Here is a 26,982-nt window from a genome sequence, read left to right on the forward strand (position 1 = left end):
AAAACCCTTCTTCAGGTCCAAAACAGAAGTAGCAACCTTCAACTTGTATGCCTGATGAGAATAATTACTCAGTTTGAACTTTGTGATGTTAATCTGATAATTTGAGAAAAAAGGTACTTAACGCTTGTGGAGCAGAGTAGCATATTAGCCTCTAAACAGGTGGAATAGTTATAAAGTCTGGTGTAAGAGAGATTTGGTTGAAGATTTAGCCGAGTTGAGAAATGGTAATGTGCCTTTCTATACAGTATCTGGTTTGTAGCATACAGGCGCTGCATTAATGTTAGTTCCTGCTTTTGCCACTTAAAGCTCTTCTGTTGATTTTTCTTTTTGAGATAAAGCCTGGACTGTCAGTGACACAGTGTTCCTTTTGTGTTTAAAAACCAACCAAACCAGAACAACAAAAAACAAAGCAAAACAAAACAAACAAGCAAACAAACAAAAGACCCCAAGCCCCCCCAAAACCAAATCCAAACCAAAATAAGCACAAGAAAAAAAAATGTTTTCCCACTGGGTATCTCTGCTCTTTCTGGACAGTAAGACTTAATGATTGAACTTATGTGCTGTGTTTTGGTTTTGTACAATCAGTCTTTGATGCAGTGGATGAAATACATGCATGAATTTCCCAGAAGGTAATGTAATCCATGGCTTCTGCTTTGAGCAATGCTCGGATGAGCTGTTAGGTTTTGTCCGTGTTGCTTGGCTGGGTCTGCAGAACATGTACTTCCAGTGATGAGTTAAGCTGAGGTGTCATTTGAATGCTGGGAGACATCAACGAAAATGTGTTTCAGGGTATGCTCCTACCCCCACATAGGTTATTTTTCTGGTTACATTTTTTTGATAAAGGTTTCGTGCAGATAAAGTTAATGATGAGATTTGCGTTTACTTGAGAGGAATGCACATTTTTTACTGTATTATGTTTGTTTACATATTCTAACAAAAAACACAATTTTAAAATGCAACTATTTTGACAAACAAATCCATCATTTTAATGATCTTTCTCTCAAAGCAAAATCAATCACAGATAGCAGAGAAACCTGTTGAGACGATAAGAGCTTTTCCTCTAAGCCCTAACACACTGGTTTTATCCTCATCTCAGTAAGTAGACATTTGTGAACTCAGTTGATTACATACTGTGTCCTGTTGTTCCTTGGAGTTACGTGCATGCTGCAGTAGGGTCAGAGAAGTTGTGTTTTCAAACACTGTTTACAACCGTTTTGGAAAATACAGCCTAACTTTGCAAAGTAATTAGCAGGGCACTTCATGTAAAACATCCTTATTACCTAGTTCACAGCTGCGTCAATACTAACACATAAATGCACCAGAAGGCTCCTCGCTCTTATTACTCTATATACTGGAACAATATGTTCTATTAAAGGAAGCCATTATATGCTTATTCTGTATTTGAGATCCAAGTATTCTCACACACTACAGAAATTAGACACTATTAACTGCTTAAAATCCCAATTAGTTTATATGCCTCCCAAGCAATGCACAGTTAGAGCTTAATATACTTCTGTAATCCCCAAGCTGGGGTAGGATAGACGGTGGCTGAACCAGTTTTTCTTGCAGTCTGAGTTACTGCAGTTCACCATAGCAGAGTTTCCTCATCTGCAGAAGATACTGATTTGTAGTTAATTCATGAACATGGCAGGTCTTGGCTTATCAAAGATTTGTAGATACTACAAAAGGGAAGAATACAGTTCTTACCATCTTTCTGAGTGTGGAGCTACACAGAAATTACAAAAACTAAGACCTCTTGGTTTAAGGGTCTTTTAAAGCTTGAGTTGCTTTCACAAACTGCAACCATTTTACAAAATGTAAAAGGCACAGCAAGATGGATAAAGTTAACTCAGAAACATGTGGTGGGTCAGGTGTTTTTTAAAATTATTTTGATAGAAAATATCCATCTTAGCTCACTTTGTCCGAGCACTTTCTTTCTTTCTGCCAGACAATTTGATCTTTAACTTTTGCTCCAGAGTATGCTGCTGCTCAGAATATGCAACTCTGCCAGGAGTGTTCTTATACATTCCTAAGTGGAATGTATGAGGCCAATACTTAATGATTTGTAGTTGAAAATTTAACATAAATAAATAAATTTGTATAATTTATTAACATTAAAAATTTGTATAATAACATGTATACTTCACTTTTGAATAATGCCCATTTATCCACTGTGTTGCTATTCTCCTAAATACCCAACTTTTTGTATTTTCTAGGCAGCCATGCTGAGTATTAAGCTAAAATTACAGCCAGATCAAGATGTGGAGAAGGTGAGTCATTTCCTCTGCAGGCTTCTCTGTCATCAGATCCACCTTTTGTTAAGCAGGAGATCCATCAAGGCTCTCCAAGTTGTGCTGCCTTTCTCTTGAGGCCTTATTTTGTTCCCAAGAAGTAACTGCTACACTGCTGATGTACCTTTACATCTAGGGAGGTGACAGTGTATTTTGTTAGACCCCATTAGAGCTTACTGCACTATAGCTGCGGTCAGTTTTAAAAAATTCTGGCTGTGTTCTTGACAGATGGTTGTCACTATGATGGAGCTTAGTGCTTTTGCTATTTTGAAGCTTTGCTAATATTTGTGTTGACAATGTCCTATCATTTGTGTTGGCTAATATTTGTGTTGAAAATGTCACATCATGCTTTTAGGCAGCACTGGTTGATTAAACAGGGGGATTGTGACTTGCTGGCCATGTCCGGGCAGCAGGGAATGGGCCAGCCTTTTGCCAGGCTTCCATCCGCAGTGTCATGGACCTCTTCTGTGCCTTCTGTGTGCTGCAGTGCTCAGTCTGCAGAACGTGGTGATCAAAGGCAGGGCACAGTGCTTTAAATGTAATTTCTTCTCCTAGATGTGTACACCGCTGCTGCTCCAAGATAAGACTAACTTGGTGGAAGATTATGTGGGAGAATATCCTGAGCTCCAGAGCAAGCTCTTGCAGATCCTGGACACATGGTGTGAACCTGGTTTTAATATCAGAGACGTCACAAGGTAGAAATGCTTGTTGACTTTCTGAACAGCTGGGGCCAGCTTGCTGTCAGAGGACAGTATGTTCTCTGCTTGTCTATCTAAGATCATTTCTCAGCATCATGGAGCACAATATATTTACTTTTCAGCTGAGAAAGGGGAAATTCTGGTGCCTGTGCCAGAATCTTCTCAAACACCTCAGCCTGTAAGACAGAGGTATGATTCCTATTGACAGATGCTTAGTTCCTGCCAGGAGAGGAGTGCAAAATGAAACCTGTGCAGTAGATCTTAGCAATATAACAATATCAAAGCTTCCTCCAGGACGTTGTAGCAATCAGACTCCTGTGCTTTGCTGCAGACAAGGGTGAGTTTCAGTATCGGTTGTACAGGTTTTGCAGGAAGATAATACTGTGATGAAGTGGCAGAAAATCAAGTGGTTAACCTTCATGTGCTCATGAAATAATCGTGTGTGTTTTAATTTATAAATTACCTCTCACTAGAATAGCTCCTGTCAGTCACAAAGCCAACAGTACAGTCAAACTCATGGTGTAGATGCAATAGTTGCAGTTTTAGTTCTGAAAAAAAACACGAGAAGGAATTGCTTGCTTTCTCTTTCTTTAAAAAAATAAGACTCTGGACTGCTTCAGTCTTTCACTGGGAAATTCGTGTGATTATATTGTTGGCTTTTTGCTGTAACTTGGAAAAAGTAGGGACTGTTCTTACCAGCACCTAGCAAACCCTAATATCTCTACTGGTAAATACCTACTCTTTGGAAAACATACTTTAGGCGATTCCACAGATGTTTCTGATTTTGTTTTTTTGCTTACAGTCAATATCAAGGCCTGTCCAGGTACAAACCAGATAAATTTAACCGCAAAATGCTAAGCAAGCTGGTCTTCAGGCTCCTAGACCGATTTAACGTAGATCCAGGTATGTGATATTGCAACATATTGTGGCGTTATCTGACCAATAAAGAACAGACGAAGTCAATTTGTCTTCTTCCATGTTCAGCAAGGAATCTCTGCTGTAATTTATCATGGGGAGTTTCAGGGTTTAATTAATGATATTGAAAAACAAAGCTGGTAAGTTATGGGAATTATCACTTTGTGCTGTCGAAGGATGAAGTGCTTGTGACTAATAGACTGCTGCTTCCATGATACGAAATAAATCTCGACCTCAGAATGGCTCTATGTAAACACTTGATGGTCAGCTTTGAGTTATGACTCCATTCCACTCACATAAGAGGCAAGTCATTATTCATCTGAGGATCTGTTTTCTTGAGTTATGGGTTGGTCAGCTGTGAAGAGATAACCCTTGGGAAGCAGGAACCTCACAGCCCTTTGTATTCTTTGCTTAAGCTAAGATTGGCGATAGGGAATTTTAAGGCTCTTGCAGCCTTCCGAGAGAAGTAACACATTTTACATCACTGAATAGATCTGCTTCACTACCAATTATCTAATAAAATCTAGTTTGTTTTGCTTTGGTTGTTAGTGGGAACTGTTGATCTTTATTTCTTCTCTTTGGGACCTTGTGTCAGGCACCTTTTAGGAGCAGTGTTAGGTTTTACCTGTAAAGCTTTCCATCATCAGCCCAAGATATGCAGTTCTCTTTTCTTGGAGTCAAAAGTGTTTTCTAACCACAAATTGTGGGCTTATTACACCTGGCAGCAACACTATATTGCATATTAGTCTTCACATCTTCAGACTGGTGTTCAAAAGTTAATAAAATAATCCTTACAAAGTCTCATTGTATGGTAAATAAATATAATTGAACTTAGCTCATTGGTGTGAAAGCTGACATATGGGGGGTGATTTATTTAAAATCTAAAACCTTCCCAGGAGTTTTACCTAGTCTCCAGTATTTTTTCCTCCTTTACAAGGTTGGTCATTTAGTAGGCTGTTTGGTCTTTTATGATCTGTAAAGAGAATTGAGTTGTTCCCCTTTCCAACAAGGGTATGATATTAACTATGTGGGTGAAATGATATAACTGTTCACATGCAAAATCCTGAGAAATGAAAAAAAAGGAGAGGAGCATGTAGCTGTTGATGTCAGGTGCTCTCTGTGGGGTGATAGTGTGCCTCAGCCTGGTGATGGTGTCCCAGATGTTGAAACTGCTAATAATAACGGCCAAAGCTTGCTGGTCCTCCACCACACATGCAGTGGTGAGGATGTTCCTTGACAAAGATACAGATCCTATTTCTGCCTGTGCTTCCCAAGAGTGGTTTATTCCATGCAAACTGCAGTGTCTACAGTGCAGGAGAAGTCACTTGCTGGAGAGGGCTGTTCACCTCTCTTGACGTGAGAGGGGAAGTGGGCTACTGATTTAGACAAGATGCCGGATTTGGGGCAGCTAAAACCAGTGTTGAATATGATTCTCATAGTTCCATATGTGAAAGTAGGTGTTTACTTTTTACATAATACCACATGTAATTCAGAGCAGGACTTCACACTTTGCTAAACTGCAGCTGTCTTAAGTCTCCTTTGAAATGCTTTGGAAGGGGATGAATGCCTACAGAGGAATTTCTGCCTTAGTGTTGGTCCTGCTTGAACTGAATTGGGAAATGATCGCAGCTGGAATAACATAGCTTTCCTTTTCTTCCCACCTCTCTCCCCTCCCTTCCTCTGAATTTCTGGTTGTTCCTTCTCCATTCTTTAGTGGAAGTAAATCTGACTGTGAGGAAAGAGTGTACAAAAAGGAAGCAGGCTAGGTAAAAAAACCCCCTCATTTCTCTTGTTCTGAGCAGCTCCACCAAAAGCTAGCAGTGAGGTAAAACTCACAGTTCTTGTTACCTAACCTGATTGTGGGCTTGTTGGATGCTGCAGTCTTCTGCTGCTTTCTGTCTTCTGTTCACTCATGACTCCCACTCGCTGAAAGAGGCTGAGAGCAGCAGCAGAAGAGGGAAGTGGCTTTCGGTGAGAAAGGCTGGAGGAGGACACGGTTTCTTGGTATGAGAAGGCAAACTTGTATGTGACTCAGTTCTCGCAGTTCCAAATCTACTTTCATATTTCACTACCCAAACTCACTCTTATCCACTGACAGTAAGTTTCACTGACTTCTAAGCAAAACTTAGGTTTTGATCTGCCATTAAGATTTGAAGCACTCCTTGGAACTGCCAGTATTAAATTTCAGGGCCAGGTAGGCAATGGCCCAATATAAAAAAGATCTGAAATATCAGGGGAAAAAAAAAAAAAAGCCATCATCTTAAATTAGTCCACCTCTTCTTTTTCTGAACTGTATTCCAGTATTCCTGTTAACACACAAAAGAGTGCATGGTAAGTGGAAGATTTTCTGCTGAGTCCCAAAGGTGTCCCAATAAACTGTGTATAGATTCCATTTAATTAGCTTTACTGGGGAAGGAAGAAGTTGGGCAGAAACGGTGTGTGATTGAGGAAATAGAGTTTTATAGAGTCTTTTCTCACACATGGGTCAGTATGCTCTGCTTTAACAAGCCTGTAGCTTTTACGGGCTAATTACTTTATACTCTTTGAAGACCCTGTGGGACTGACTTAGATTTACAAATGCAAGTTTCAGTCAAAACAGTTGTCAGAGATGAGGGAACAGACCCTACCTAGGTTTGAAATGGTTGAGTCAATTTTCTGTTGTTGTTTTTGCACAGCCACTATGCCAGAGAGTGCAGCGGTTTTTTTTATTGAAAATTCATTGGGTATGAGGTAAAAAGGATACCATTCTGAAAAGTACAACTGTCCTCATATATTGGACCTTATTGCCTATGTGACAGTAAAGCAGATAATAGTGGTGTTGATAGAAGAGAGATGGTAATTGAATGCACAATTAGTTGCTTTTGTCTTGTAGCAGTGTAATAAATTAGCTGAGCACCTTAAGTTTTGAATGCTATGAACATGTTTTTACCATAGCATTTGATATTTTTTTTAGCATAAACTAAGAGAAATATTTTCCTTCATTTGACCACCAAGTTATCTTTGTGGTTTAACCTTCAATTTCAATTTGGTGTGAATCTTCCTTATTAAGCCCCAGAATTGATTTGTGAGATAAAGCGTTATCACTCCGTTGGTGTTGGGGCAGCAGAGGGCAGACGAGGGCTGCTCAACAGGCTGTGCCTTCTGCTCAGGTAAGTCACAACTGTCCTCAAACTTCAGCAGGTCTGCCAGATGAGCGAGCGCATGGCAGGGCAGTCACCAGGGAGAGCTCCAGCAGAGACTCAAGGGAGTCTGCACTAGGCACTTGCAAAAGGTGCTCTGTTAGAGAGAGAGGAATAACTGTTAAAATTCCACAGCAATGCCTTTGGAAAGAGGAAATTTCAATTTTTTTTTTACCTTTTCCTTGTTAAAACAGAGCAGAAGGTTATTCCATTCCTTTATATTTGTTTTACAAGGGTTGTTTTCTCCCTCCTTCCATGGTGATTTTCCTTCAGTTTTTTAGCTCTCATGTTAAGTACCAGCACATCTCTACATAGCACTGCGACTGAGAAGAACCTCTAGGCTTAGACATCAGATGATAGGAGCCATCCAGACCAGAAGGCTGCAGTGGCTGCAGAGTCAGGGTGCTGAAGGAGAAGGGGATTGAACGTCCCAATGTCCTTTCTGAGCCCTTACCTTGTCAGCTACATTTTTGTCTACTGAAGTACAGGTGGTAGAATATGATCTGCTTTAGACTGAGACAAGCTGACCAGCAGCTCCCAAGCATTTATTTTGTTGGAAAAGCTGACACCACCCTTGCAGTTCTGAGCATGAGTTCATCATATCCAGACACGTGTCTAAAGACCACACTAGAGCATTTTTTCCTTTAGGTGCAGATCAAAACCCCTGTGCTATGCTCTCTATTCTTCCAGTCAGCTCCAGGCAGCAAAGCTAGCAAGTAGGTCAGGACTTTAGGGGCAGTCTGGGGCTTCTGCTGTTTCACCTTCCTTTTCGAGGACTGCTGACCCTGATCTGTAGTGGCACAGTGCATTTTATGAGAGGCACTAATGTATCTTTGAGGATACAACAAAAAGGTTTTCTTGAGTCGGGCCCTACCCTCCACTAATGTGCATTTAGGGACTAATTTCATAATACTCTGAGAGACTAATGAACAGCTTGCTTCTCATCAGATTCCCCAGCAATCCTTAGCAGTAAAAGCAGGGTAAAAGCCTCTAGCATTTCAGGTACCCTGATTTTATTAAAAAAAGTCTCCTTTACTTTGTCCCCAAACAAAGTATGCTTTGTCTGGGACCTTCTGTTCTGCCAGGACAGGGTGAAGGAGTCTCACTGTGAATGGAAGTCAAGCTCTCAGGGTGGTGTAAAGAGAGGATTGAGTCCACATCCCAGCTCAGGAGGCATCGCGTATGGCCTGGGAATGGTAGGCACGCACCACACCTACAAATACATTGCACCACATCCCCGGCAGACATATCTTATGGATGTTACATGAGTGAAATAAGCGTGTATTGTGGGTTTCATACCCTGCCTGACAAATAGATTCCATTTTTACTTCCTCTCTGTTACTGATAGCCATTAACTCTCTGCTGATAGCTGAGAGCAGACTGGATTTTTTGCTTCTGAGTCAGTCCCAGATGTGAAATGTAGTTCAGATGAAGCACTGTTGTGGTACGAGTGCCAGGTTAAGAGTTAACGTGTTCAAAAAGGTGCTTTCATAGCATTATAGCATTTGTATTGCACTCATGCTCCATAACTCAGTCATGATCCCAAAACCCCATTGTACAAACACTGAATAGAAGGATGGTCTCTGTTCTGAAAAGCTTAGGACATTGTCTTTTGCTCCAACCAACAGAACATTGGTTTTGTCTCAGGAGACCTGACTTCTGACTCCTGTTCACTCAACTAGGTGTTTGACCTTGAGTAAGTTTTTCTGCCCTGATGCGCTTTGATTTCTGCAACTATAAAGTGCAGATGGTCATGAAACTGCAGGGAAAAGGTCTGGCAAGGACTCTGCAGTACCACCTGTGTCACCCTCCCGCCCCAAAGCCAAAGGAGCTCCTTCTGTCATTTCTGATAAATATGGAATGTGAAACCTTTTCTTAAAGACCTCCAAGGTGGAAAGTTTTCCATTTCCTATTCAAGCTATGCCAGTTCTTCTCTACAAGAACTCTTTTTTCCCTCCAGAAGGCTATCTGGAATTTCTCTTGCCTTTATGTCTTTTGGTAGCTGCATCTCACGTTTTACCTTGGACTTTCTGATTTTATGTGTTTGTGCTGTTCTTTTGTATGTGTGTGATCCAGTTTCCATGTTCTTTTAACTTCCTTCTGTGTTTGAAATCAATAAAAGCTTCTCATGTAGCAGTTGGTCTCTTACTTCACTTCCAATTTTTCCATTGCCAGCTCTTCTTAACTTCTTTTCCCCTTATAAATTATTTTCACATTAAATCTTATCTGCCAGTTCTCTGATTTTGTGAAGTCCATTTTGTTGTTTTTATTTTGCCGTTCTTCCTTTCCTTAGAGCTTTAAACTCTTCATTTCGTTGTCTCTTATCAAGTTACCTTTCACTCTCATGTTTTCAGTTAGTTCTTTGTTTCAATCTGTTTTTTTGTAATAAAATATAGAAAACTGGATTCAAACTCAGTTCCTTTCCTCTATCAGAATAGAAAATGCCAATAGTGCCTTGAAAAAGTCCATCTGCATTCCTCTGTCCTACTTTCTGCACAGATAACTGGGTACTTAAAATCCCTCAGTTCTGTCAAGTCCTGTGCTTTGGATATTTCCTCTAGAAGCTCACAGAACAAAACGTTTAATGAATATTTTTTGGTGACCTAGAGCAGTCATGCTGTATTTCTGAAAAGCTTTGAAATCTTTTAGTTATGTGGTGATATTATTAATTTTTATGTTCATCTTACCTTCTTTAAAGCATGTTGCTTTCCATGAGCTGATGATCTTCAGATACTGGGACAATATCCGGAGGAAAGATCACCATATTTATTGGGATAATATCCTGCAGGATAATTGCAATTATTTCCTCAGATCCTTTGAGAGCAAGTATATGTTGTTACACTGTGGAAGATTAACTTAAGAATAGCAGCTTTAAACATTTCTATTTGAGATGGAAATGTTCAAGTTATGAAGTGATACTTCAGGAGACTCTGAGAAGCTGCAGTAGCCAGTGGTACATCAGTTCATATCCCTCTGATGCCACGGTCTGATATTCAGACATCTTTCTTCGTTCTCTCAGTGTTTAATCCTTGGGCATGCCATGTGTGGGGCATGGCGAGTGCTAAGCTCCGAGGCCTTTTGAGTCGGTAGCACTGGTTTCTCCAGGTGTATGCTGATTCAAGGGAGGCCGTAGAGAATTTTTATTTTACTGTTTTCTGTTACTGTTTCTGATTGCTGGTCCTGCTTCTTCTGACTACCAGTGAGATGGTTTTAGCCACTGAAACCCCAATGAAGGCTTTGGTTAATCTCTCCCTATACGTGCATGCCAGCATCTAGCAAGAACTGACAGATACCTATGCTAATCCTAGTTAATGTATTTTATCTTCTGCATTTATCTCTTGTTGCTATGTGAAGATCTTGTTTTTTGCAGCTGTAATGAGGTATATCTAATGAAGATGACAGTAATAAAAATAATAACAACAACTGTTGCTTGCTAGCTCAGCAAAACAATAGTCACTTCCCTCTGTGAATGGATATGGACTCTCTTTCATGGATATATATTTTATCCAATAAACTTTAGCCACAAGTTTATATACTGAGTAACATGTTCAAAACTGTTTCAATGAATTAATAGCACAGGTTCCAATTAAATCAAAAAGAATGCAATCTCTAGAGACTGGAGGTGGTGCATCTATGAGGATGCTACCTAATTAAAGGTGTGAAGTCATTGACTGTGGAGCATATGGAACCAGCAAGTGGATCTTATCGTTCAAGGGTGGTAGAACCAGAGGTATCAGTAGCTGAGGATTAGCATCTCTAATTATGGTTGAAAGTGTAAATAAGTTTATAGTTTAGATAAGCTGATGATGTGTGTGTCTGTTCCAAGTGTGATGGTATCCTGCCTTCCACATACAGAGTTTGAAATCGGGGACAGAAAACTGCAATGTCTAGACAGTAAAACTTCAAGGAAGTTCAGCTATGTTGTATACTTCAATGTCTTTTTCTTTTTTTTTAGCTCTCTGCCCTAATGTCATAAATCAGCGGCACTTGAGAACTCTGAATTACCTCTTTTACAAGAGGTTTGTTGAGGTATGTTTCTGTATTGTGTGGCATGTGTGTGTATGAGGCCTTTTGTTTATTTTGGATTTTGAATAACATAATTGACATGACTGAAATTTATTGATAGTAGGTGAGCAAGTTTTTGTTGGGGTTATTATTGCATAGAAATGCATTGGATCTGCCATGGGCCCTGTTTTTTCTGTGAGTGAATAGTTTGTGTGTCCATTCATATTCTAACAACTGGGTGCCATGACTGCTCAGAGCTGGATGCTTGTTCACCTCAGTGTCCTCAGCAGTGATCCGAGACACATGTAGGTAGGCCAGTGTGTGCTCTCCATACATTCAGTTTCTCACAGTCATCTCAAATAAGCAGAGCATGGTGGCTAAGGAGTTTTTTCTTGGTTTTGTTTTTTGGGGTTTTGCATACTGAGGTTTTTTTTTAAGAACACTAGTTTTAAGCATTCCACGTAGCTGAATTGTTTGTAGGTGCTTTGTTTTGGTACTTGCAGCCTGGCTGTGATAGATATGGCCCATACCTGCCATGGAAGCTTTTTTTGTGCTAACAATTTTGTTACTGCTGAGCAAAATAATAGTACTTTCAGCTCCTGAGCCTCTCTTTGAACTAACTTTACTTTCGTCCAGCCTCCAAATTCTCTTTCCAAAATTGCTGGTACTTGTCCTGGCACTGAGGGCTTGTAGAAATAAAAAGATGCCATTAATTCTTTCTAAGGAGCAGGTTTCTAGGAGGCAGCTTGGAGGTTGACTGCAGAATTACTTGACTGTGGTTTCTCTTGCCCTCTGATGAGTGTACTGAGCCAAGTCACTGCCCTTTGGATGCTCTTGAGCACCCTGCATTGGGGAGCACATTGCTCTTCCTGTTAACAGGGCAGTTGTGGTGCTTCTCTTGATAGTCTGGCATTCATCATTATCCTCTGCCTGAAGACAGATTGTACCAGTTGAGAGTAAGTTTTTATTCTACCTTTTCTGGAGAAAACAGTTTGCACTTGTATCCAGGTTTATCAATTGGACAGTGAAAGACAAGGACTACAAGAGACTGAACAACATAGAGAAATGTTTCCATTTCTTGCATTTTGAACTATCAGGCTGTATTTGCCAAGCATGGAATGGTATTTCATCTTCAGTTCATAGAAGACTTTCTCCATGTAGATACAAGAGGGTTTTTTAACAGAGTTTTGAAAGAGTCCAACAGGTTGTTCAGATGTTCCTACAGTACTATTGATCTGGTCTTCAGAGAGACAGTTTTCAGGAAATGAGACACCTCCTCCAGAACTGTCTGTTCTTTTGTTCAAAAGAGGATTTGTTTGATGTTCTGAAAGAAGAAGGCAGATGCATGCATTTTTGCTGATCCCACACCCCCCAGTACTTTGAACGTGAAGATGGGGTTGAGTGGTGGGCATCTGATGACGCCATTCTGGCACAGCCAGTTCTGCTTCCAAGAGCTCCTGATCCATCAGTGAGGCCTCTGATCTGTCTTTGCTGCCTGCCAGATCCACTGACAGAAGACCTGGGGAGGATTAAGCATTTCAACATTCTGCATCTCAAAGCTTTAATGTTAGATGCCATCATTCTAGAGAGCTTGGTCATCCGCAGTGACAGAGTAGAAAGCATTTATCCAGGTGTATTTATTTAACAGAGTGGAATGGATTCTTGATCTGCTCTCTCCGGCCTTCCATTTCATTTGTTTTACAATATTTTTCTAATTTAAAGTATCCAAGCTGGCCAGTTACTTCCATTAAGGTATATTTGGCAGCTGTTTCTGGACATCTTCTTCTGAGACCTCTTTGGTGTTCTCTGTTTACCATTCTCAGCTGTGTATTAAGCCATTAAATGGTTCCTTTATTTCACTACTATTTAAGTTACATGCTTGTATATCTCAAAAATGCTTTCTGTGAGGCTCTTACTCCCTGTGTGCTCTTGTACCTTCCCATAAAAGTGGCACTAGTAATCATTGTTACCTTTGCCAGAAGTGGGGGTGAGGCTTATGCCTCGGTGACTGATCAATCTCATACAGAGACATCTGTGTTCTTGGCAGAGTGGAGAGTAAGTCCCATCCCAAGATTTTGCCCAAAGTTGGCTTTGAACTATACTGGAATGGGGATATTAACTTAGCAGTTTCCTTCTCCAGACCTCATGATTCCAGATGATTTTTCAAGACTTGGCTATTGAGAAAAGTATATTTTTATATACTGAAGGCTCAGCCTTGAAGATAATCCCCAAGATCATGTCCTTTACTGGAGCCTATGGGGATGGCCCTCCTCTGGGCTAGCTGTTGGGGTGAACAGTCTATGGACATATTGCAAATCTGAGGTAAAGGCAACAGCAGTGATCTATGCATTCCACCAGATCACAGCCTGTTTCACCTTCGCTCAGTGATGTCTTTGTCATTGCGAGAGCACCATGTGAGCTTTGAGGAATTCAGAAATGCTGCTGCACATTGTGGAGTGCTATGAAGGTGATTAGTTTTCTGCAAATGAGCCCAGGACCCAGCTCTGGGTAATGAGAGTTCAGGCTACTGCTGGGTAAGGGCCTGCCATGGCCTATATACTTTGATTGCATATGATTTTTTTTGTCTTATGTGCTGTAGTGTAACAGTTGTCTGAATTATTTCATCTAAGCTGTGTTTTTCTGCCATGCCCTGGCTGGTGACATATGAGAAGCAGAGGTTTCCTGTGTTCTCCAGAATGCATTCCTCAATCACAGTTGATGCCAGTGTGTAAGATGGTGTGTTAAATTTCAGCTTGCTGTATGTTGCATTCTCCCTTTTCTAAGATGGCTCAGAAGTAATTTTGTCTTTTCAGAAAACCATGACTCAGGAGAATTGGACAGATCATGTTCAGGTGGGTATGGATTTCCCTCTCCCATTTTCTCAAGTTTATTCGCTTGGAGATGTTCAGAATATACAGCTCTGGATATTGTAGTCGTACTATTACAATTTTGCACTCTCTCATAATTTCGTAAGCATATAGCATGTACAATTTTGTACATGCAGGGAAGAGCAAGGAAAAAAATTTATAATATAATTCCTGTTTTGTCATTAAAAATGCTCTAGTTTGGTTGGAGCATTTAGATAAGATTATCAAATACATTCTTTTACTTTCGTGCACATATTTGTAAGTGAACACTACAAATATTTATATTGATTAATTACAAGGAGTGGGGAAAAGAGTTCACTTCAGGCAGCTAACAAGGTGTGTGAGTAAATTGGGACATGTGTTAGAGTCTCTCTGCATGCTCTACTCTGGCAATTTTCCACAGGTTTATTAGGTGACTGTTAGATATTGTTACTTCTATCTCTTGTGCTGTAGGACACAAGTAATTTTGATAGCACAGGAAGAAGGGTAGCAGTATTATTTTTTTCTTGGTGTGTAAACAGGAGAGTTCAGGCAACCATATTTTGGCCTGATACTACAATAAATACTTATGTGACAATGAAATATCAAGAAATTCCATGGTGACAAACGATTAACAATTATTCATGTGTCCATCATATCTCTGTGGAATTGCAACCTCATGGAGAATGTTTGCTCCTTTTCTGTAACTCTTCTGCAGCCATCAAGAATTTCTGGCCATCAGCTAGAGTCTTCCTTTGAAAACCCATTTGAATGGTCAGTGTGGGCCTCTTGAGTGGTAACAGGCCAGTCCAGGGACTAATGATCTCATGCATTTGAGATCTTAGGCACTGTCTGTACACACCAGCAAAATGACTGAATTTTAGACGTGAGACGTTTCTTCTCTCTTTCGTGAGTCAGCAGGAAAAAGAGCAGTTCAAAAAGTATGAGGATGTGTTTTTTAAGATGGAGGTCATTGGTAAAATGCCCAGCAGCACTTCATGTCACCTGCTAAACCTACTGAGTGTTTTCAGTGGTGAATATTCAACTTCTGTGTGTAGTTTATCACACCCATGCGAGAGACCAGACTGTGAGGAAAGGAAGGGGCCTTGCGTCTTGATCTCAGTGATCTTATCCAGTGAAAGAACTTTTCAGGGTTCCCTTTGAGTCTTACAAGCTTAAAGGCCAGCATAAGTGCTGATGCCTTGCTGGATCAACACCCGAGATGGGGTTAGCCATGAAACTAGCAGGCATCTTGGTCACAACTTCTGGATGTACTTCAGTGTATGCAGTGAAGGGGTTTCTGTTGATGCTGTTGTGGATAGTGGGGAAAAACCTCCCAGTTAATATACACGATTGCAGATTGTGTCAGTTACTTGTAGAGACAGGAGGCTTGGGAATAGATGCTCTCTGAAAAGTGCTTGTTTGGCACCTGGTAAGAAGCTCCCTAGAGAACTACACTGAGCTCAACTGCATGATGGACTATGGCAGGTCATCTTTGCTTTCCCAGAGTATTCCAAACTTTGTATTTTCTGCATGCTGCCAACTTGTTGTTTTTGACAACTATGTAATTATCACACGAGTAATGCTTAAACTTGCCTGTTATCAGTCCTGACTTTCAGTACTATCAGAGATTACTGTCTTTGGCATCACTTTAAAGCGATCAGAATCTGTACCTGTGCATCTGGAGGAAACTGAAATAATCGCATGTGCAGGTAGGCTTCTGCTTTGTGCTGCTGGCAGCGTGGCTGCACTGAACAAAAGAAATGTTACAGAGGAATCTCTGAGCAAGTTTTGTTTTTCACTGCAAAAACTAAGGTTGTCCGGGACTTTATTGTTTTTGAAAGATTGGGCTTTACATGAAGGAAAGGTTCAACTTTCCACTCAGAGCTTCACCTATGACTGGATATGTTTTAACAAAAACAAAATCCATTAGGCTCCTTGTGGAGCTGGAGAGAGTTGTCATTTATGTTGTATGTCCCATTCGTATGTTTAGTTCAGACTCACAGACAATTTGTATCTCCCAAGCTCTGCCTGGCGATGCAGTATTAAAGACATATTGTACTGGGTGGGAAGCAGAGAATGGGATGGCTCCTCTGACCCTCTAGGTCACCTGGGGAAATGGGAGCCAACACTCCCAAAAGACTCCACAACAGCAAACTCTCAGTCAGAATTTTTTTATAATTTTTTCAATTTTCAGTCCAAAGAGATTCAAAGTCTTCGTGGGCTTAAAGCCCATTGTTGTTTAATTCTGTGCTGCAGCCATAAGAAAATACTTAAATTATATAGCTACCAGGAGCCCTGCTGAAAGTGGTGTCTCTCTGTGTTCAGTGGTGCTGGCCATGCCATTTTCAGTATGGCGGGCGATAGACATTTCTGGGTTGGTATTTCTTTTTGTTCGCCCTGAGCAGTACAAGTACAGAATTTTCCTGTTCTTGCCCTGTGGGATGAATTGAAGGTGTGATCCCGACTGCTCCTACAAAAGGCAGAAACTCAGTAGTTAATTGTGGGGCCAACAGAACCTGTTTCCAGCCCTGTAGCAAACTGGTTTTGCCCCCTCCGCCTGCCAGCGCCTGCGCTGCTGATGTGCTGTCCAGGCTGTGCAGGCAGGGATGGCAGCCGTAGGCAAGCAGAGGAGGCAGGAGGGAAAGCAAAAGGATCAAAACGTCTTCATATCCTAGGGAAACTGCCATCATCAAAACTGCCTGTTGGCAAGCCTGGTTAGCCCACGAGGAGAGCTACCGTTTGTATCATCTACTCCAAGCAGAGATACCTGGAGGGCAGAGGGAGGGGAAGAGTACTTCTCTTGCACGGTGCCAGCTGCATTGCTATTCATTAGCTTTCCTAACTGATTCTGAGCTGAATGGAAACACACAGGAGAGTGCCTGTCTTCACAAGCAGAGGGGAAGGTGTGTAGGATATTGATGGTAGATAGGCAGGAAAAAAAGAGGCAGGGCATGAGCGAATTGTCTGCTGTGTGCTGTTCTGCTTCCATTTTTGCATGCTTCATATTTTTCACAGCTTTAATCAGCTGCATAACGATGGTAGAATTAGGTAGAGCCACCACAGAACAGCTGATATATGACACTGATCAGATGTGTTCAGGAAGAGTCATCCTGCCAGTGTCTGCAGAGAGCACTCAGCCAGCAGTAAAAGGGGCTTATTGAATGCTGATGTTTCTCTGGAAATTCTGCAGGAGAAAATCACTTTGAGAACAAAATGCATGGAAGGTATTATTCAGTCATCTGCCAAGCTTTCAAAAAGTGAACACACAAAGAACAATAATATCTATGAGGAGCATAGTAGGGAAGCAACTGATTGCAAATGTCACCTCTACCAGTGTTTTAGATGTCAAATAGTATCTGAGATACTTGCATGAGGTTGGCGATATGACATAGGACCTACAGGGGAGCACCCCCTTCTCGGGTGGCAGCTGGAGCCAGAGGACATCTCAAATAGCACTGCACCTGTGTTTTGGCAACCTGAAATTCTCCTGGTTTAACAGAAAGCTTGGGAATAGAAGGGTTGGGTATTTTGCTGTGCCGTTTCTAGCATGCACAGTGTTCTCACTGAGGTTTTGGGAGTGATCTTGCAATTGTGCCATTCTAGACTCAGCTTGGTTGATTAGTGCCAAACCACCCATTTTGTGTGGAGTTACCCACACCCCTTCAGGTCTGGTCTGTTCCACATGGGAGCTGTGCCCATCGATGCAAGGAGGGAGCTGCCAGGGAAGCTCTGCGGCCCCGATGCCACCTGCAGGAGACAGTCTCAGCTTGATGAGGAAAGGCTGGGGTGGATGTGCAGGGGGAGTAACAGAATATTATGGGTATTTCTGAAACAGTTAGAGCCCAGAAGGCGCACACACACACTTGCTATAGATGATTCTGATGTCCAGAGTGTTTCTGCAGGGAATAGTTTGACTGCAGCAGAGCTACCTAATTGGTACAGTTTAAAATGTTATCTCAGGGTACCTTGGCCCAGGAAGTATAAGTGTGTTTATTTGGCCTTCCTGCTGTGAAATTCCTTCTCCCATGAAGCAGAACAGGGTGACAGCCCACTACAATGTAGCTCTTCATTTGTGGCAATAACTAAAATCAGTGTTGGGCACTGTTAAAACTAATTAGTTTATTTAGGACTGTCAGTATTACAATCACCTGTTTTGCAGAGTGTCTGAGATGGTGAAGTGGTATAAATGGTAGTTCCACTTTTACTGACCTTGATCCAAAGGGCCTTTTGTTGCTTCATCAGAAAACTTCCTATGCTAGTGTTCATTGGGGGAAACTGTCCCTTAGTTTCTCAAATATAAAAATCTTAAATCCTTCCAAAACTAATGCTCAGAAAAAGCACTGGTGTTTGAAAAGACGTTGCTTGTTCTTTGGGCACTCATCGTGAGCTGTGGCTCATTAGCCAGCCCTTTTGCCAGCTAATGTTTGGAACCACTGTGTCCTTCATTTTGGCAAGTGTGACATGAGAGAAGGGTACGGGGATACAACACCTAGAAAAATGGCCTTTGTTTTTTTCAGGCCCCTGTTTTGCAGCTATTCAGTCTGCTCTGGCCTTGCATGAGAATGAAGTAGATGAACCCTGGAGCCAGCTGTTCATCATGTTCAGCACTGAGAGAGCCTGTGGCTAATCTCCTCTCCTTCTCCAGCTGTGACAATGAGCTAACTTATTTATTTTAAAATTTCTGACCATGAAAATCAAACACTCTGCCAGCTCGTTCTCTGGGTGACTAGGGGTGAGGTGCTAGTAATTTGCAGCAAATGTATAACTCTAGTTCCACTAAAATTCTAGGGTTGTTATGCTACTTTACAGATAATATTCAGAAATCTGCCCAAACAGAATGCATAAAAGTGCCCTTCTTTTTGTGTAATATTTTTGAAAAACTTTGACAATTCCTGGTCCTTAATAGGTGCAGATTATTTTACACTACAGCAAGGAGTTGATGTAATCTTATTTATTTAACCAGTTAATTTCTAAATGAGAAACTTCCTCAATGACTGAGTCCAAGATCCTAATGTGCTCTTTCTTTACAGGACCATTTTGACCTCAATTAACATGTAACTACCTCTGGAATAAAATGTAATAGCTGTTATGCTCAAGGAGGTGATTTTTAAGGGGAAATTAAAGGGTAGAATTCAATTATTTTTTTTAAGTTTTTGTGGCCAGAACACTTGGCCAGTAATCCTGCTCTGGGGAATCTTTAATAAGGAAAGAGGTCAAAAAGGCCACTTGGCAAATGTCCACATCTAGTGTCCTTCCCTAGGATTCCTGAGTTTAGGCAAACTTCTAAATTCACTCGAGATTGTTTTGAGTACAGCAGCATCCCTATAGCGTAAGGAACTTAATATCTGTAGGGAATTAAGCAATCTGTGCAATGCAAATGGAATGATATTCAGGAGGTGATTAATAAACGACGTGTCTTTTGGTATAAGTCTTCACGTCAAATTATCTTTCACTCTGTGTTTGAGTGAACTGTTTATTGAGGGATATAATGGATTTCATCACTCAGACATCAAATCTAGACTGGCTGTTTTCCTGGAAGGTAGAAACCAAAGAGATCGTAACCAGCCATTGTGTGGGGTCCCTTGCTAGTATTTATGGCCTCTTTTTTAGCAGGAAATTAGAACCAGTGGGTGATTGGTTTTGTTCCTTATGGCCTTAAAAGTTTCAGGGAGGAATCATCAGCTGAAATAAATTTTCATGGTTCTACTAGTGTTGCTGCAAGAGGGTGCTGGAGCTGTTCCACTTGTCCCAGGTAGCTCTGAGTATGAGTGTGTATATAAACATGCAGGCGCTACTCCTTACAGCTGCATTTTGCCTGCAGTTTGCCTGTTAAGCTACCTGCAAAAGAACACAACTTTCCACAACTTTAAGCAGCTTCCTAACAGCTGCTGTTTTAAAAAGAGAAGGTTTTTTTTTTTTCTTTTCCATTTCCCTTTTGCAAAATAGATGGTATTTAGACCTGGACCAGTGACAGGTTTAAGATCTGGTATCTGTCTTGTGAAGCCTGAATTGAGGGAATTGCTTTCTGTCAGTTGAGAACTGGCAGTCTTTCTTCCCACCGTGTCCACTTGTTGCTCCCGTTGCTCCTTTCATTCTTCTTCCTGTGTTTTGTCCCTTGCTCAGGGACTGACCAGAAACTCAGTGGTGGTGGGAGTGTTTTGGCAATCCCTCTGCTTTTGCCCCATGCCTTTTGCTTTAGATTTACAATTCTTGTTGGAGGTCTCTGGGGAGAACATACAGCCACAATGTGGTATAAAAGTGTATTGTACCTGAGGGAATATTAAACCATGGAAAAACTGGACAATAAAAGTAGCAGGCAAAGTATAGATTTCCTTCTATTTTTCAGTTCAGTTTGTAAACGGTGTCATATATTTATTGATAGCTGAAATAACATCAGAGTTTCAAAGCAAAAGAACTTACTGATTGGACTGATGCAGAAAACAGGCGCATCTGTGACTGTCTCAGGAAAAGCATAACGTAATTCTTCAGTTACATTCTGCTTTCTGGATAGAGAGCAGTAAAATATGCATCTGTACTAATGAAGTTTGCACTGTTGGTCTAAAAGAAATAGGAGCTTCTCGTTTAACAGACCCACAGCTGTCGTGGGAGAAATACATGGGAAAAGCCAGACATGCCGTGTGTTCCATGCTTTACTATCTAAAGAAAAGTCTGTCAAAGGTGGATATATAAAATTAAATGTAAATACCTCCATGTACCTCCTGCATGGCTTAGAGAGGATTGTTTTCTGTAAGATCTGGAGGGCTGGTACACCTAATGATAATTATGGTAGTTCTATTTATAACAAATCCAGCCATTTCTAGATAAATTGTGGTTAAGCAGAAACATACTAATGATTTCTGGCGGAATTTTACAGTAGGTACAAAGAAGCTAAGAAAAACTGCAATTGTTTTCCATACTATATACAAAATTGTCAAAAATGTCAAAAACATTTTAAAAAATCAGCCAAAAATTTATCTGCAGTGATGGAATATGTGTTTTCTCAGTAACTTTGGAAAATCAGCTCACATTACTTAAGTGTGGATCTACAGGGCCAAGCTCTGGGGATTCAACAGAAGCTTATGGGAGTTGGACATCTATTTCTGCTTCACTGAAGTATTGGCAAGTAATTCCTTTGAAAGCTCAGGACCCCATTTTTAAAAGTTGCGGCCAAACAGCCTTTATGTGCATACACATTAAGTGCTGGAGAGTGAAGAAATGAAACTGGAGAGATCACACTGGGAAAAAAAAATTCCTTTAAATTTTTTTCAAAAGTTAGAGATGCTTTCTGACTTTAAAACTCCTGCAACCATGCAGAGATAGCTTGCTGCCAAGCAGTATAATTACTTTTCTGTCACTAGCATGCATTCATTCGAAAGCACAACTTCATCAGAAAGAGATTTGGTATGGTATAAAAAAGAGGCTAATTGGCTTATGGCTGTAGGTTGAGAGGTCAGTATTAGATTAAAGAGTTAAGAGCATCAGCAAGCTGTTAGACTGAACCGATGTGCCCTAGTGGTATGTTTAATTCAGCCAAATGGGAGAAGCATCTTAGGAGCAGGAGACAGTAGAGGAAGGACTATCACCCTTATAGGAACATATAGAAAATACAAGGCCCTTAAAAGCTGTGTCAGGAGTCAAATATAATAGTTTCCAGGTTAGCTGTTGCTGACTCCAAACTGCATCAGCTATAAGTTTGTATGCCACAAAGTAAAAATGGGGACAGTCTCACCTAAACCAAACAAATCCTCATGTTCCTTTTGCTCCAAGACAAATGGAACCCTATCAAGAGCACTGACGTTGGTGTGTGTAGAAGAAATAGGGAAAGGCAAAGAGGATGGGACATGGACCTTGCTTGTTTCCCATGTCAGCACAGAAAGAGAGGATGGATTCACTGCTTTCCCAAAAGTGGGAAGCAAATAGGTCAACAACAGGGCTCTGCACATATTCTGTTTGTGAATGGGAGACAACTCTTATTTGTGGCTCTGTGGCATAAGACAAGCTGATACTCTTGCCCTGTGACAGTTTCTGTGTGCTTGGGGATGTGCAGATATAGGGGGATACATTTGCCCAGTTTTACTAAAGTCTTAAGCCTTGCACATATTCACACACATGCACGGATCTACTCATGTTCTTATCCAGCCAGCAGTAAAACTATCCGGTCATTCAATAATCATCCCAGATTATTTAAAAACCCTGTAATCAATCGGTACCTGTCTGAGTGCTGCCACAGATGGATATTGGATTCTAAAGGCCTGTGCAAATCAGCTGCCTTGCACAAAGATAGTCAGGCTATTTGCAATTGATAGTTTGGCTGTATTATACTTTTAGGCGAGATTAGTTCACCAGTTCCCTGCCAAGAAGAGAACCACATAAACAGAGGATTGTTTAGAAACAAAAAAAGTTCCTCTTGATGGAGAAGTCATGTAAATGGGAAGAAACAGGAAACTAATCTTCCCTTGTTCGCTCTGAAAGTATGCATATCTCTGAGGAATGTTGTAATTATGGATTTAGGAAATCAGTCCAATTTGCCAGGGTGTGAATTTCAGAGTTCATTCAGTCAGCCCTCTCAAGCATTTCTCCTTTAGAACAAAAACCACCGGGAGTTTAAATGTACCAAAAGAGATTAAAGGAGAGAAAAATTTACTGCCAAGCTTTGCTTTTGGTAAAGATCCTGCAAAGATACTTATTATTGCTTTGGTTATGAGCCAGATGAGGTTTGCGCATGGTAAAATAGAAGTAAGTGGTAACCCATGTTTTTCCTGTGGGCATCTATTTTTTATAGTCTAATAATGGAAAGAGTGCTCCTGAGCATGTATTTCATCGTCAAGATTTTTGCTTATTCACTTTGAAGACTTTAGTAAATAGAAAAATGTCCCCTGCTGGGAGTGCCACATTAGCATGTTCTTAGAGAGAAAAGACCCTAACCCCAAGTTCCTAACTATCCTGAAGCAAGCCTGGGCTGGAGTAGATCCATAAGCAGAGGGGAGGTGGGCAGAGCACTAGGCGTGACTACAAGGCACAGCGAGGCTGGGGCAGGTGAATGAAACAGCCCCTGGTGAGCATCGCTGAGGAGAGCCGGCGTGGCCTGGAGAGGGGCTTTCAAAGGCAGGTCATGAACTCTCACAAACCTGCTTAGAAGTGAAGCAGCAGCAGTGGAGAAGAGACCTAAGAAGTCGAATGTCAGTGAAGCTAAGAGCTGGGTTAAAAAGAAAGCAAATACATTAGCTTGCTGCCCCTGTTCTTTGGCAGTGAACACAGGAGTTAATTCCGCGTCAGAGCTTGCAGGCCTTTTAAGGTGGCGATACAGGTGGGAGCCTGGAGCTCTTTGATGACCAATCTTTCATGCAGCTATTTCCACAAGAAAAGTGCAGATCCCAGGGGAATTGCTGTACATCAGAAATAAGTGTGGGCAGAGTAGCAATGCGTCCTGGTATAGGAGGACCCCTACAGAAAGCTGATAAAATAATCCAGAGCCAGGACCAAGTAACAGGAGATTCCTGCCTTATTACTCAGCCTCATAATTTGGAATTTGACCTAAGCAGGGAGAATGGAATAGGCAGAGAATGAGAAAGAGGTTTCTGGGGCTCTTCCCCCATCTGCACATCCTTCCTCCTGAAAAGTCTGCATCAGCCATGGGGAGCTGACACAGACTGGACACGAGCAGTAAATCCTTCTGCCTCGCTGGGGAGTAAATGTGCTGGAATTCCACGTCTTTTTGGAAAGGAAGATGGAGCTTATGAATTCTCATTATGTGCGTGACTGGGTATGGGAACATTTAATTGAGTGATTGGTTGGGTAGTTGGTATACTGGTTTAGCTTGTCAAGGTTAATATTAGGGCTATCCAAAACAAATGGGAAGGCGTCATGGTGGCTTCAATTCATGTACATCCTGACAAACCGATGAAGTGTAATTCTGTGAGTTCATTTAACAGCAGCAGTGGAGACACAGCGACAGTGGTTTCATTCCTGCAGGCTCTTCCTCTTTGCACATCTGCAGCTCTCAGTCCTGTAGTGAAGCAGTGCTGCAGTTCTCTGTTCCTGTCCCCGCAGTGGTGGCAAGCTCTGGCAGTGTGCGGCTGTCACTGTGGTCCCTTGCTGTGCTTTTGTAGCTGGAGTGGAGCTCCTGCAGACAGATCTTGTAGTACGAGTGGATGTTGTACACTTCTGCTAAGCTGGATTTTGGAATAATCACGATTGATAGTAATCCTTCAGCCAGCCTCATAGCTTAGCAGAAAGTCGTATTTTCCTCATGTGGGCTTCCATGCTTTAAGATACAGGCTAAAATAGATTTACATAACAGTGAATTTAGTAGAAAGTTTGTGAAAGTGCTTAGCAATTGTATAAACCTTCTTAGGCTTGAGAGACCAGAGAAATTATGCTGGGTCATATGAGGACCAGGCTCAATGAACCTCAGTAGCAGTGCTAGTCACCTAATGTGCAGTATATGATGGGAACCCTCACCTTTTTAAACTGGAGAGCTCAATTTGCCATTTGCCACAGTGACACTTTGTTCGTGTGTGTGTGACATAAGGACAAAAGGCAGATAGATAAATGCTACTTCAAAATACACTGGGAAGATAAGGGTTGCCAGTTTGTCTTCAGTGCACTGTGTTATTGGACTCAGACAAAGCATCTGCTGTGATAAGTAGCATACTACTTTGTGCTCTGAAAGAGTTTGGCCAATTTCCCCATCCTCATTCATCTTCAGTCTTGCCAAGTGCTGGAATGCTCCCAGAAAATATCTCCAGCCTGCCATCATGGGACCAAGAGGTGTGAGAAATCTGGAAGCATATCAAAACTGTGGCTTATGCATTCAGAGCAAGTCCTTGGTCCTTTGCTGATCCCTGGGATGAATAATATTCAGCAGCTCTGGAGCCAGTGTTAGGTTAGAATTCAGAAGACACCTCTGCAGCGATTCTGATAAAGGGATTTCAGGAGGACGCACAGACTCTCGGGACAGACTTGACACCTAAGTGAAGGAAAAAGAAATTATAGCTTAAAAAGCAGGTAGGGTAAAGTTACCTTAATCTATTTGTTAAGGAATAGTGGTTTTGTTTTTTATGGATGGCATGCAATTATTTCTCTCCAAACAAAGGTTATTTTAATAGGGTTATCCTGATTCTATTATTGACTCTACTTCTCATTAAAGGCATACATTTATGACATTCCCTGAACAAGTAGTGAAGGGGAGAGCAAATATTGCAGGTAAACGCACTTTTGATTTTGTGTATCAACATACCTGGAGTTGTTGTGGGATGTAGTTGAGGAAAATCAGTTAGTTGTTGGTTAAAATAAAAAGTTCTGATCTTCTCACTGGGAAAGTCCCCAAAGTCTCAGGCTACAACTACACTGCTAAACAAGACCATGAACTTTGAAAACACGTGGCACTGGCTGACTTGTACCAACACGGCCTCAGGCTGCTTTCTCTCCTGGGAGCTTTGTCTGAAAACCAGTGACAGGAGTGGAGGGACACGGGATCCCTTTGCTGATGCTGTTCTGCAAACACAGCAGCAGTGGCTAATCAGACAGTAACAGTCAATTTTTCAGGACGGCATTTAAGTGGCTGAATTTGTATGCTGGTGGGTAACGTGGTTCAGTGTCAGTGCTGAGCTTTACCATCTTACAGATGTATCATGGTGCCCTCTTTGCTAAATCCTCCCATGTCCTGAAGCATCTGGGGGACTGTGTGCCTGACAGTTCACTTGGGCAGTTAGAAGCAATGTTGTAGAGTATTACACCTTCTCTGTTAAACCTCAGTTTCTGTCTGGACTTGTGCCTTCTCCAGCCAAGAAACATTGATATCCATGTTGTGGTCAGCTACTGAAGTGAAATATGGTAGTGATCGTGTCAGATTTACTGAAGTAAATTGTCGTGTGCAGAGCCTTTCATCTCTGAAGTAGGAAGTGTCATGTGCCCTGTGAAGTGGAGCCATTGCCAGCAGACAGTTTATCTGTTCTGTGCCTCTGTGAGTTGGGTGAAGCTTGTATGAAGGCTGTCCAACGCCGTGTTTAAAAAAAAATGTTTCAACCTCTTGCTTAATATTTTTTGAAAATACTCTCTCTTCAGATCTGACTTTGAAAGCAGAGTTTGTTCCTTACCTCTGCTATATACCTTCTCTCATCTGTGGCAGTATGAACAGATTTTGGAGACATGATGACTTCATCTGGCGAAGATGAATGACTTCCCTCAGGGGCTGCCTGACAGAAATTTGGAAGGAATCCCAATGCAGGAAATGTATTTGGAAATCCATGTAGTATTGTTGAGAGTGATCAGGACCATCCTGTATTCTGGGTAGATGAGATCATGGGTGTTCTTCGCCCGGGAGGTGCTTGGAACTTGAAAGCAGCAGTCGCTGCAAGAAGCCGCCTGTCTGTGTGGAGACGAGTCTCGGTGCTCGGGAATGCACAGCAGTGCGAATCGCAGAATCAGAGGCTAATTTTGGTTTGAAGGAGGTCTCCTCTCTACCCTCCTGCTCAAAGCAGGGCCAGATCAGACAAGCTGTTGCAGGGCCCTGCTGGGTTCCACAGCCCCTCTGGACCCATTGCAGTGTATAGCCACTCTCTACTGTCACTTTTTTTTCCTTTAGGCCTGTCTGGAATTTCTGGAAGGATCTGAATTCATCTGAATTCATCTTCTCTCCGATCCCCCCATGATAAAATTGAAGAGAGCAATTATATTCCCCCAATATTCCCCAACTTAGCCTTCCCTAGGCTGAACAAGCCCTGCTCCCTCCACCTCTCCTTCTGCATCAAGTGCTCCAACCCACTAACCATCTCAGTGGCTCTTTACTGAACACTCTTCTATTTTGCAGCATCTCTTTTACACTGGGGTGCCACAACTAGTCATCATGTCCATGTGTGGTGTCACAAGTGCAGAACAGAGAGTAGGAATCACTTCCCTCAACCTGCTGGCCAAAATGCAGCTGGCTGTGCATGCAGTCAGCTGGGTGGATTTTAACATATGAGCTATATGGTTTTTATCTTCTGGTTGCCATTTGGTAGTGGTGTCTGGACATCTGAATGAGAAATTGCGTTGGCAAGATTGT

The 26,982-nt window shown here is 41.6% G+C and overlaps 1 protein-coding gene across 19 annotated transcripts in view; it reads left to right on the plus strand.

Moving 5' to 3' along the window:
• Positions 1–26,982, plus strand: part of EXD3 (exonuclease 3'-5' domain containing 3) — a 293,160-nt gene that overhangs the window by 106,985 nt on the left and 159,193 nt on the right. For all 19 annotated transcript variants that reach the window (XM_033003026.2, XM_042786593.1, XM_042786594.1 and 16 more), the window contains 5 exons: positions 2,217–2,270; positions 2,847–2,986; positions 3,792–3,892; positions 11,039–11,112; positions 13,902–13,940. In XM_033003026.2, the coding sequence (XP_032858917.1) occupies positions 2,217–2,270; positions 2,847–2,986; positions 3,792–3,892; positions 11,039–11,112; positions 13,902–13,940 (408 nt within the window). The remainder of the gene's footprint in view (positions 1–2,216; positions 2,271–2,846; positions 2,987–3,791; positions 3,893–11,038; positions 11,113–13,901; positions 13,941–26,982) is intronic.

This window comes from Tyto alba, unplaced genomic scaffold (genome assembly GCF_018691265.1).
Source record: "Tyto alba isolate M040663 unplaced genomic scaffold, T.alba_DEE_v4.0 Super-Scaffold_11, whole genome shotgun sequence".
In the NCBI taxonomy this organism is placed as follows: domain Eukaryota; kingdom Metazoa; phylum Chordata; class Aves; order Strigiformes; family Tytonidae; genus Tyto; species Tyto alba.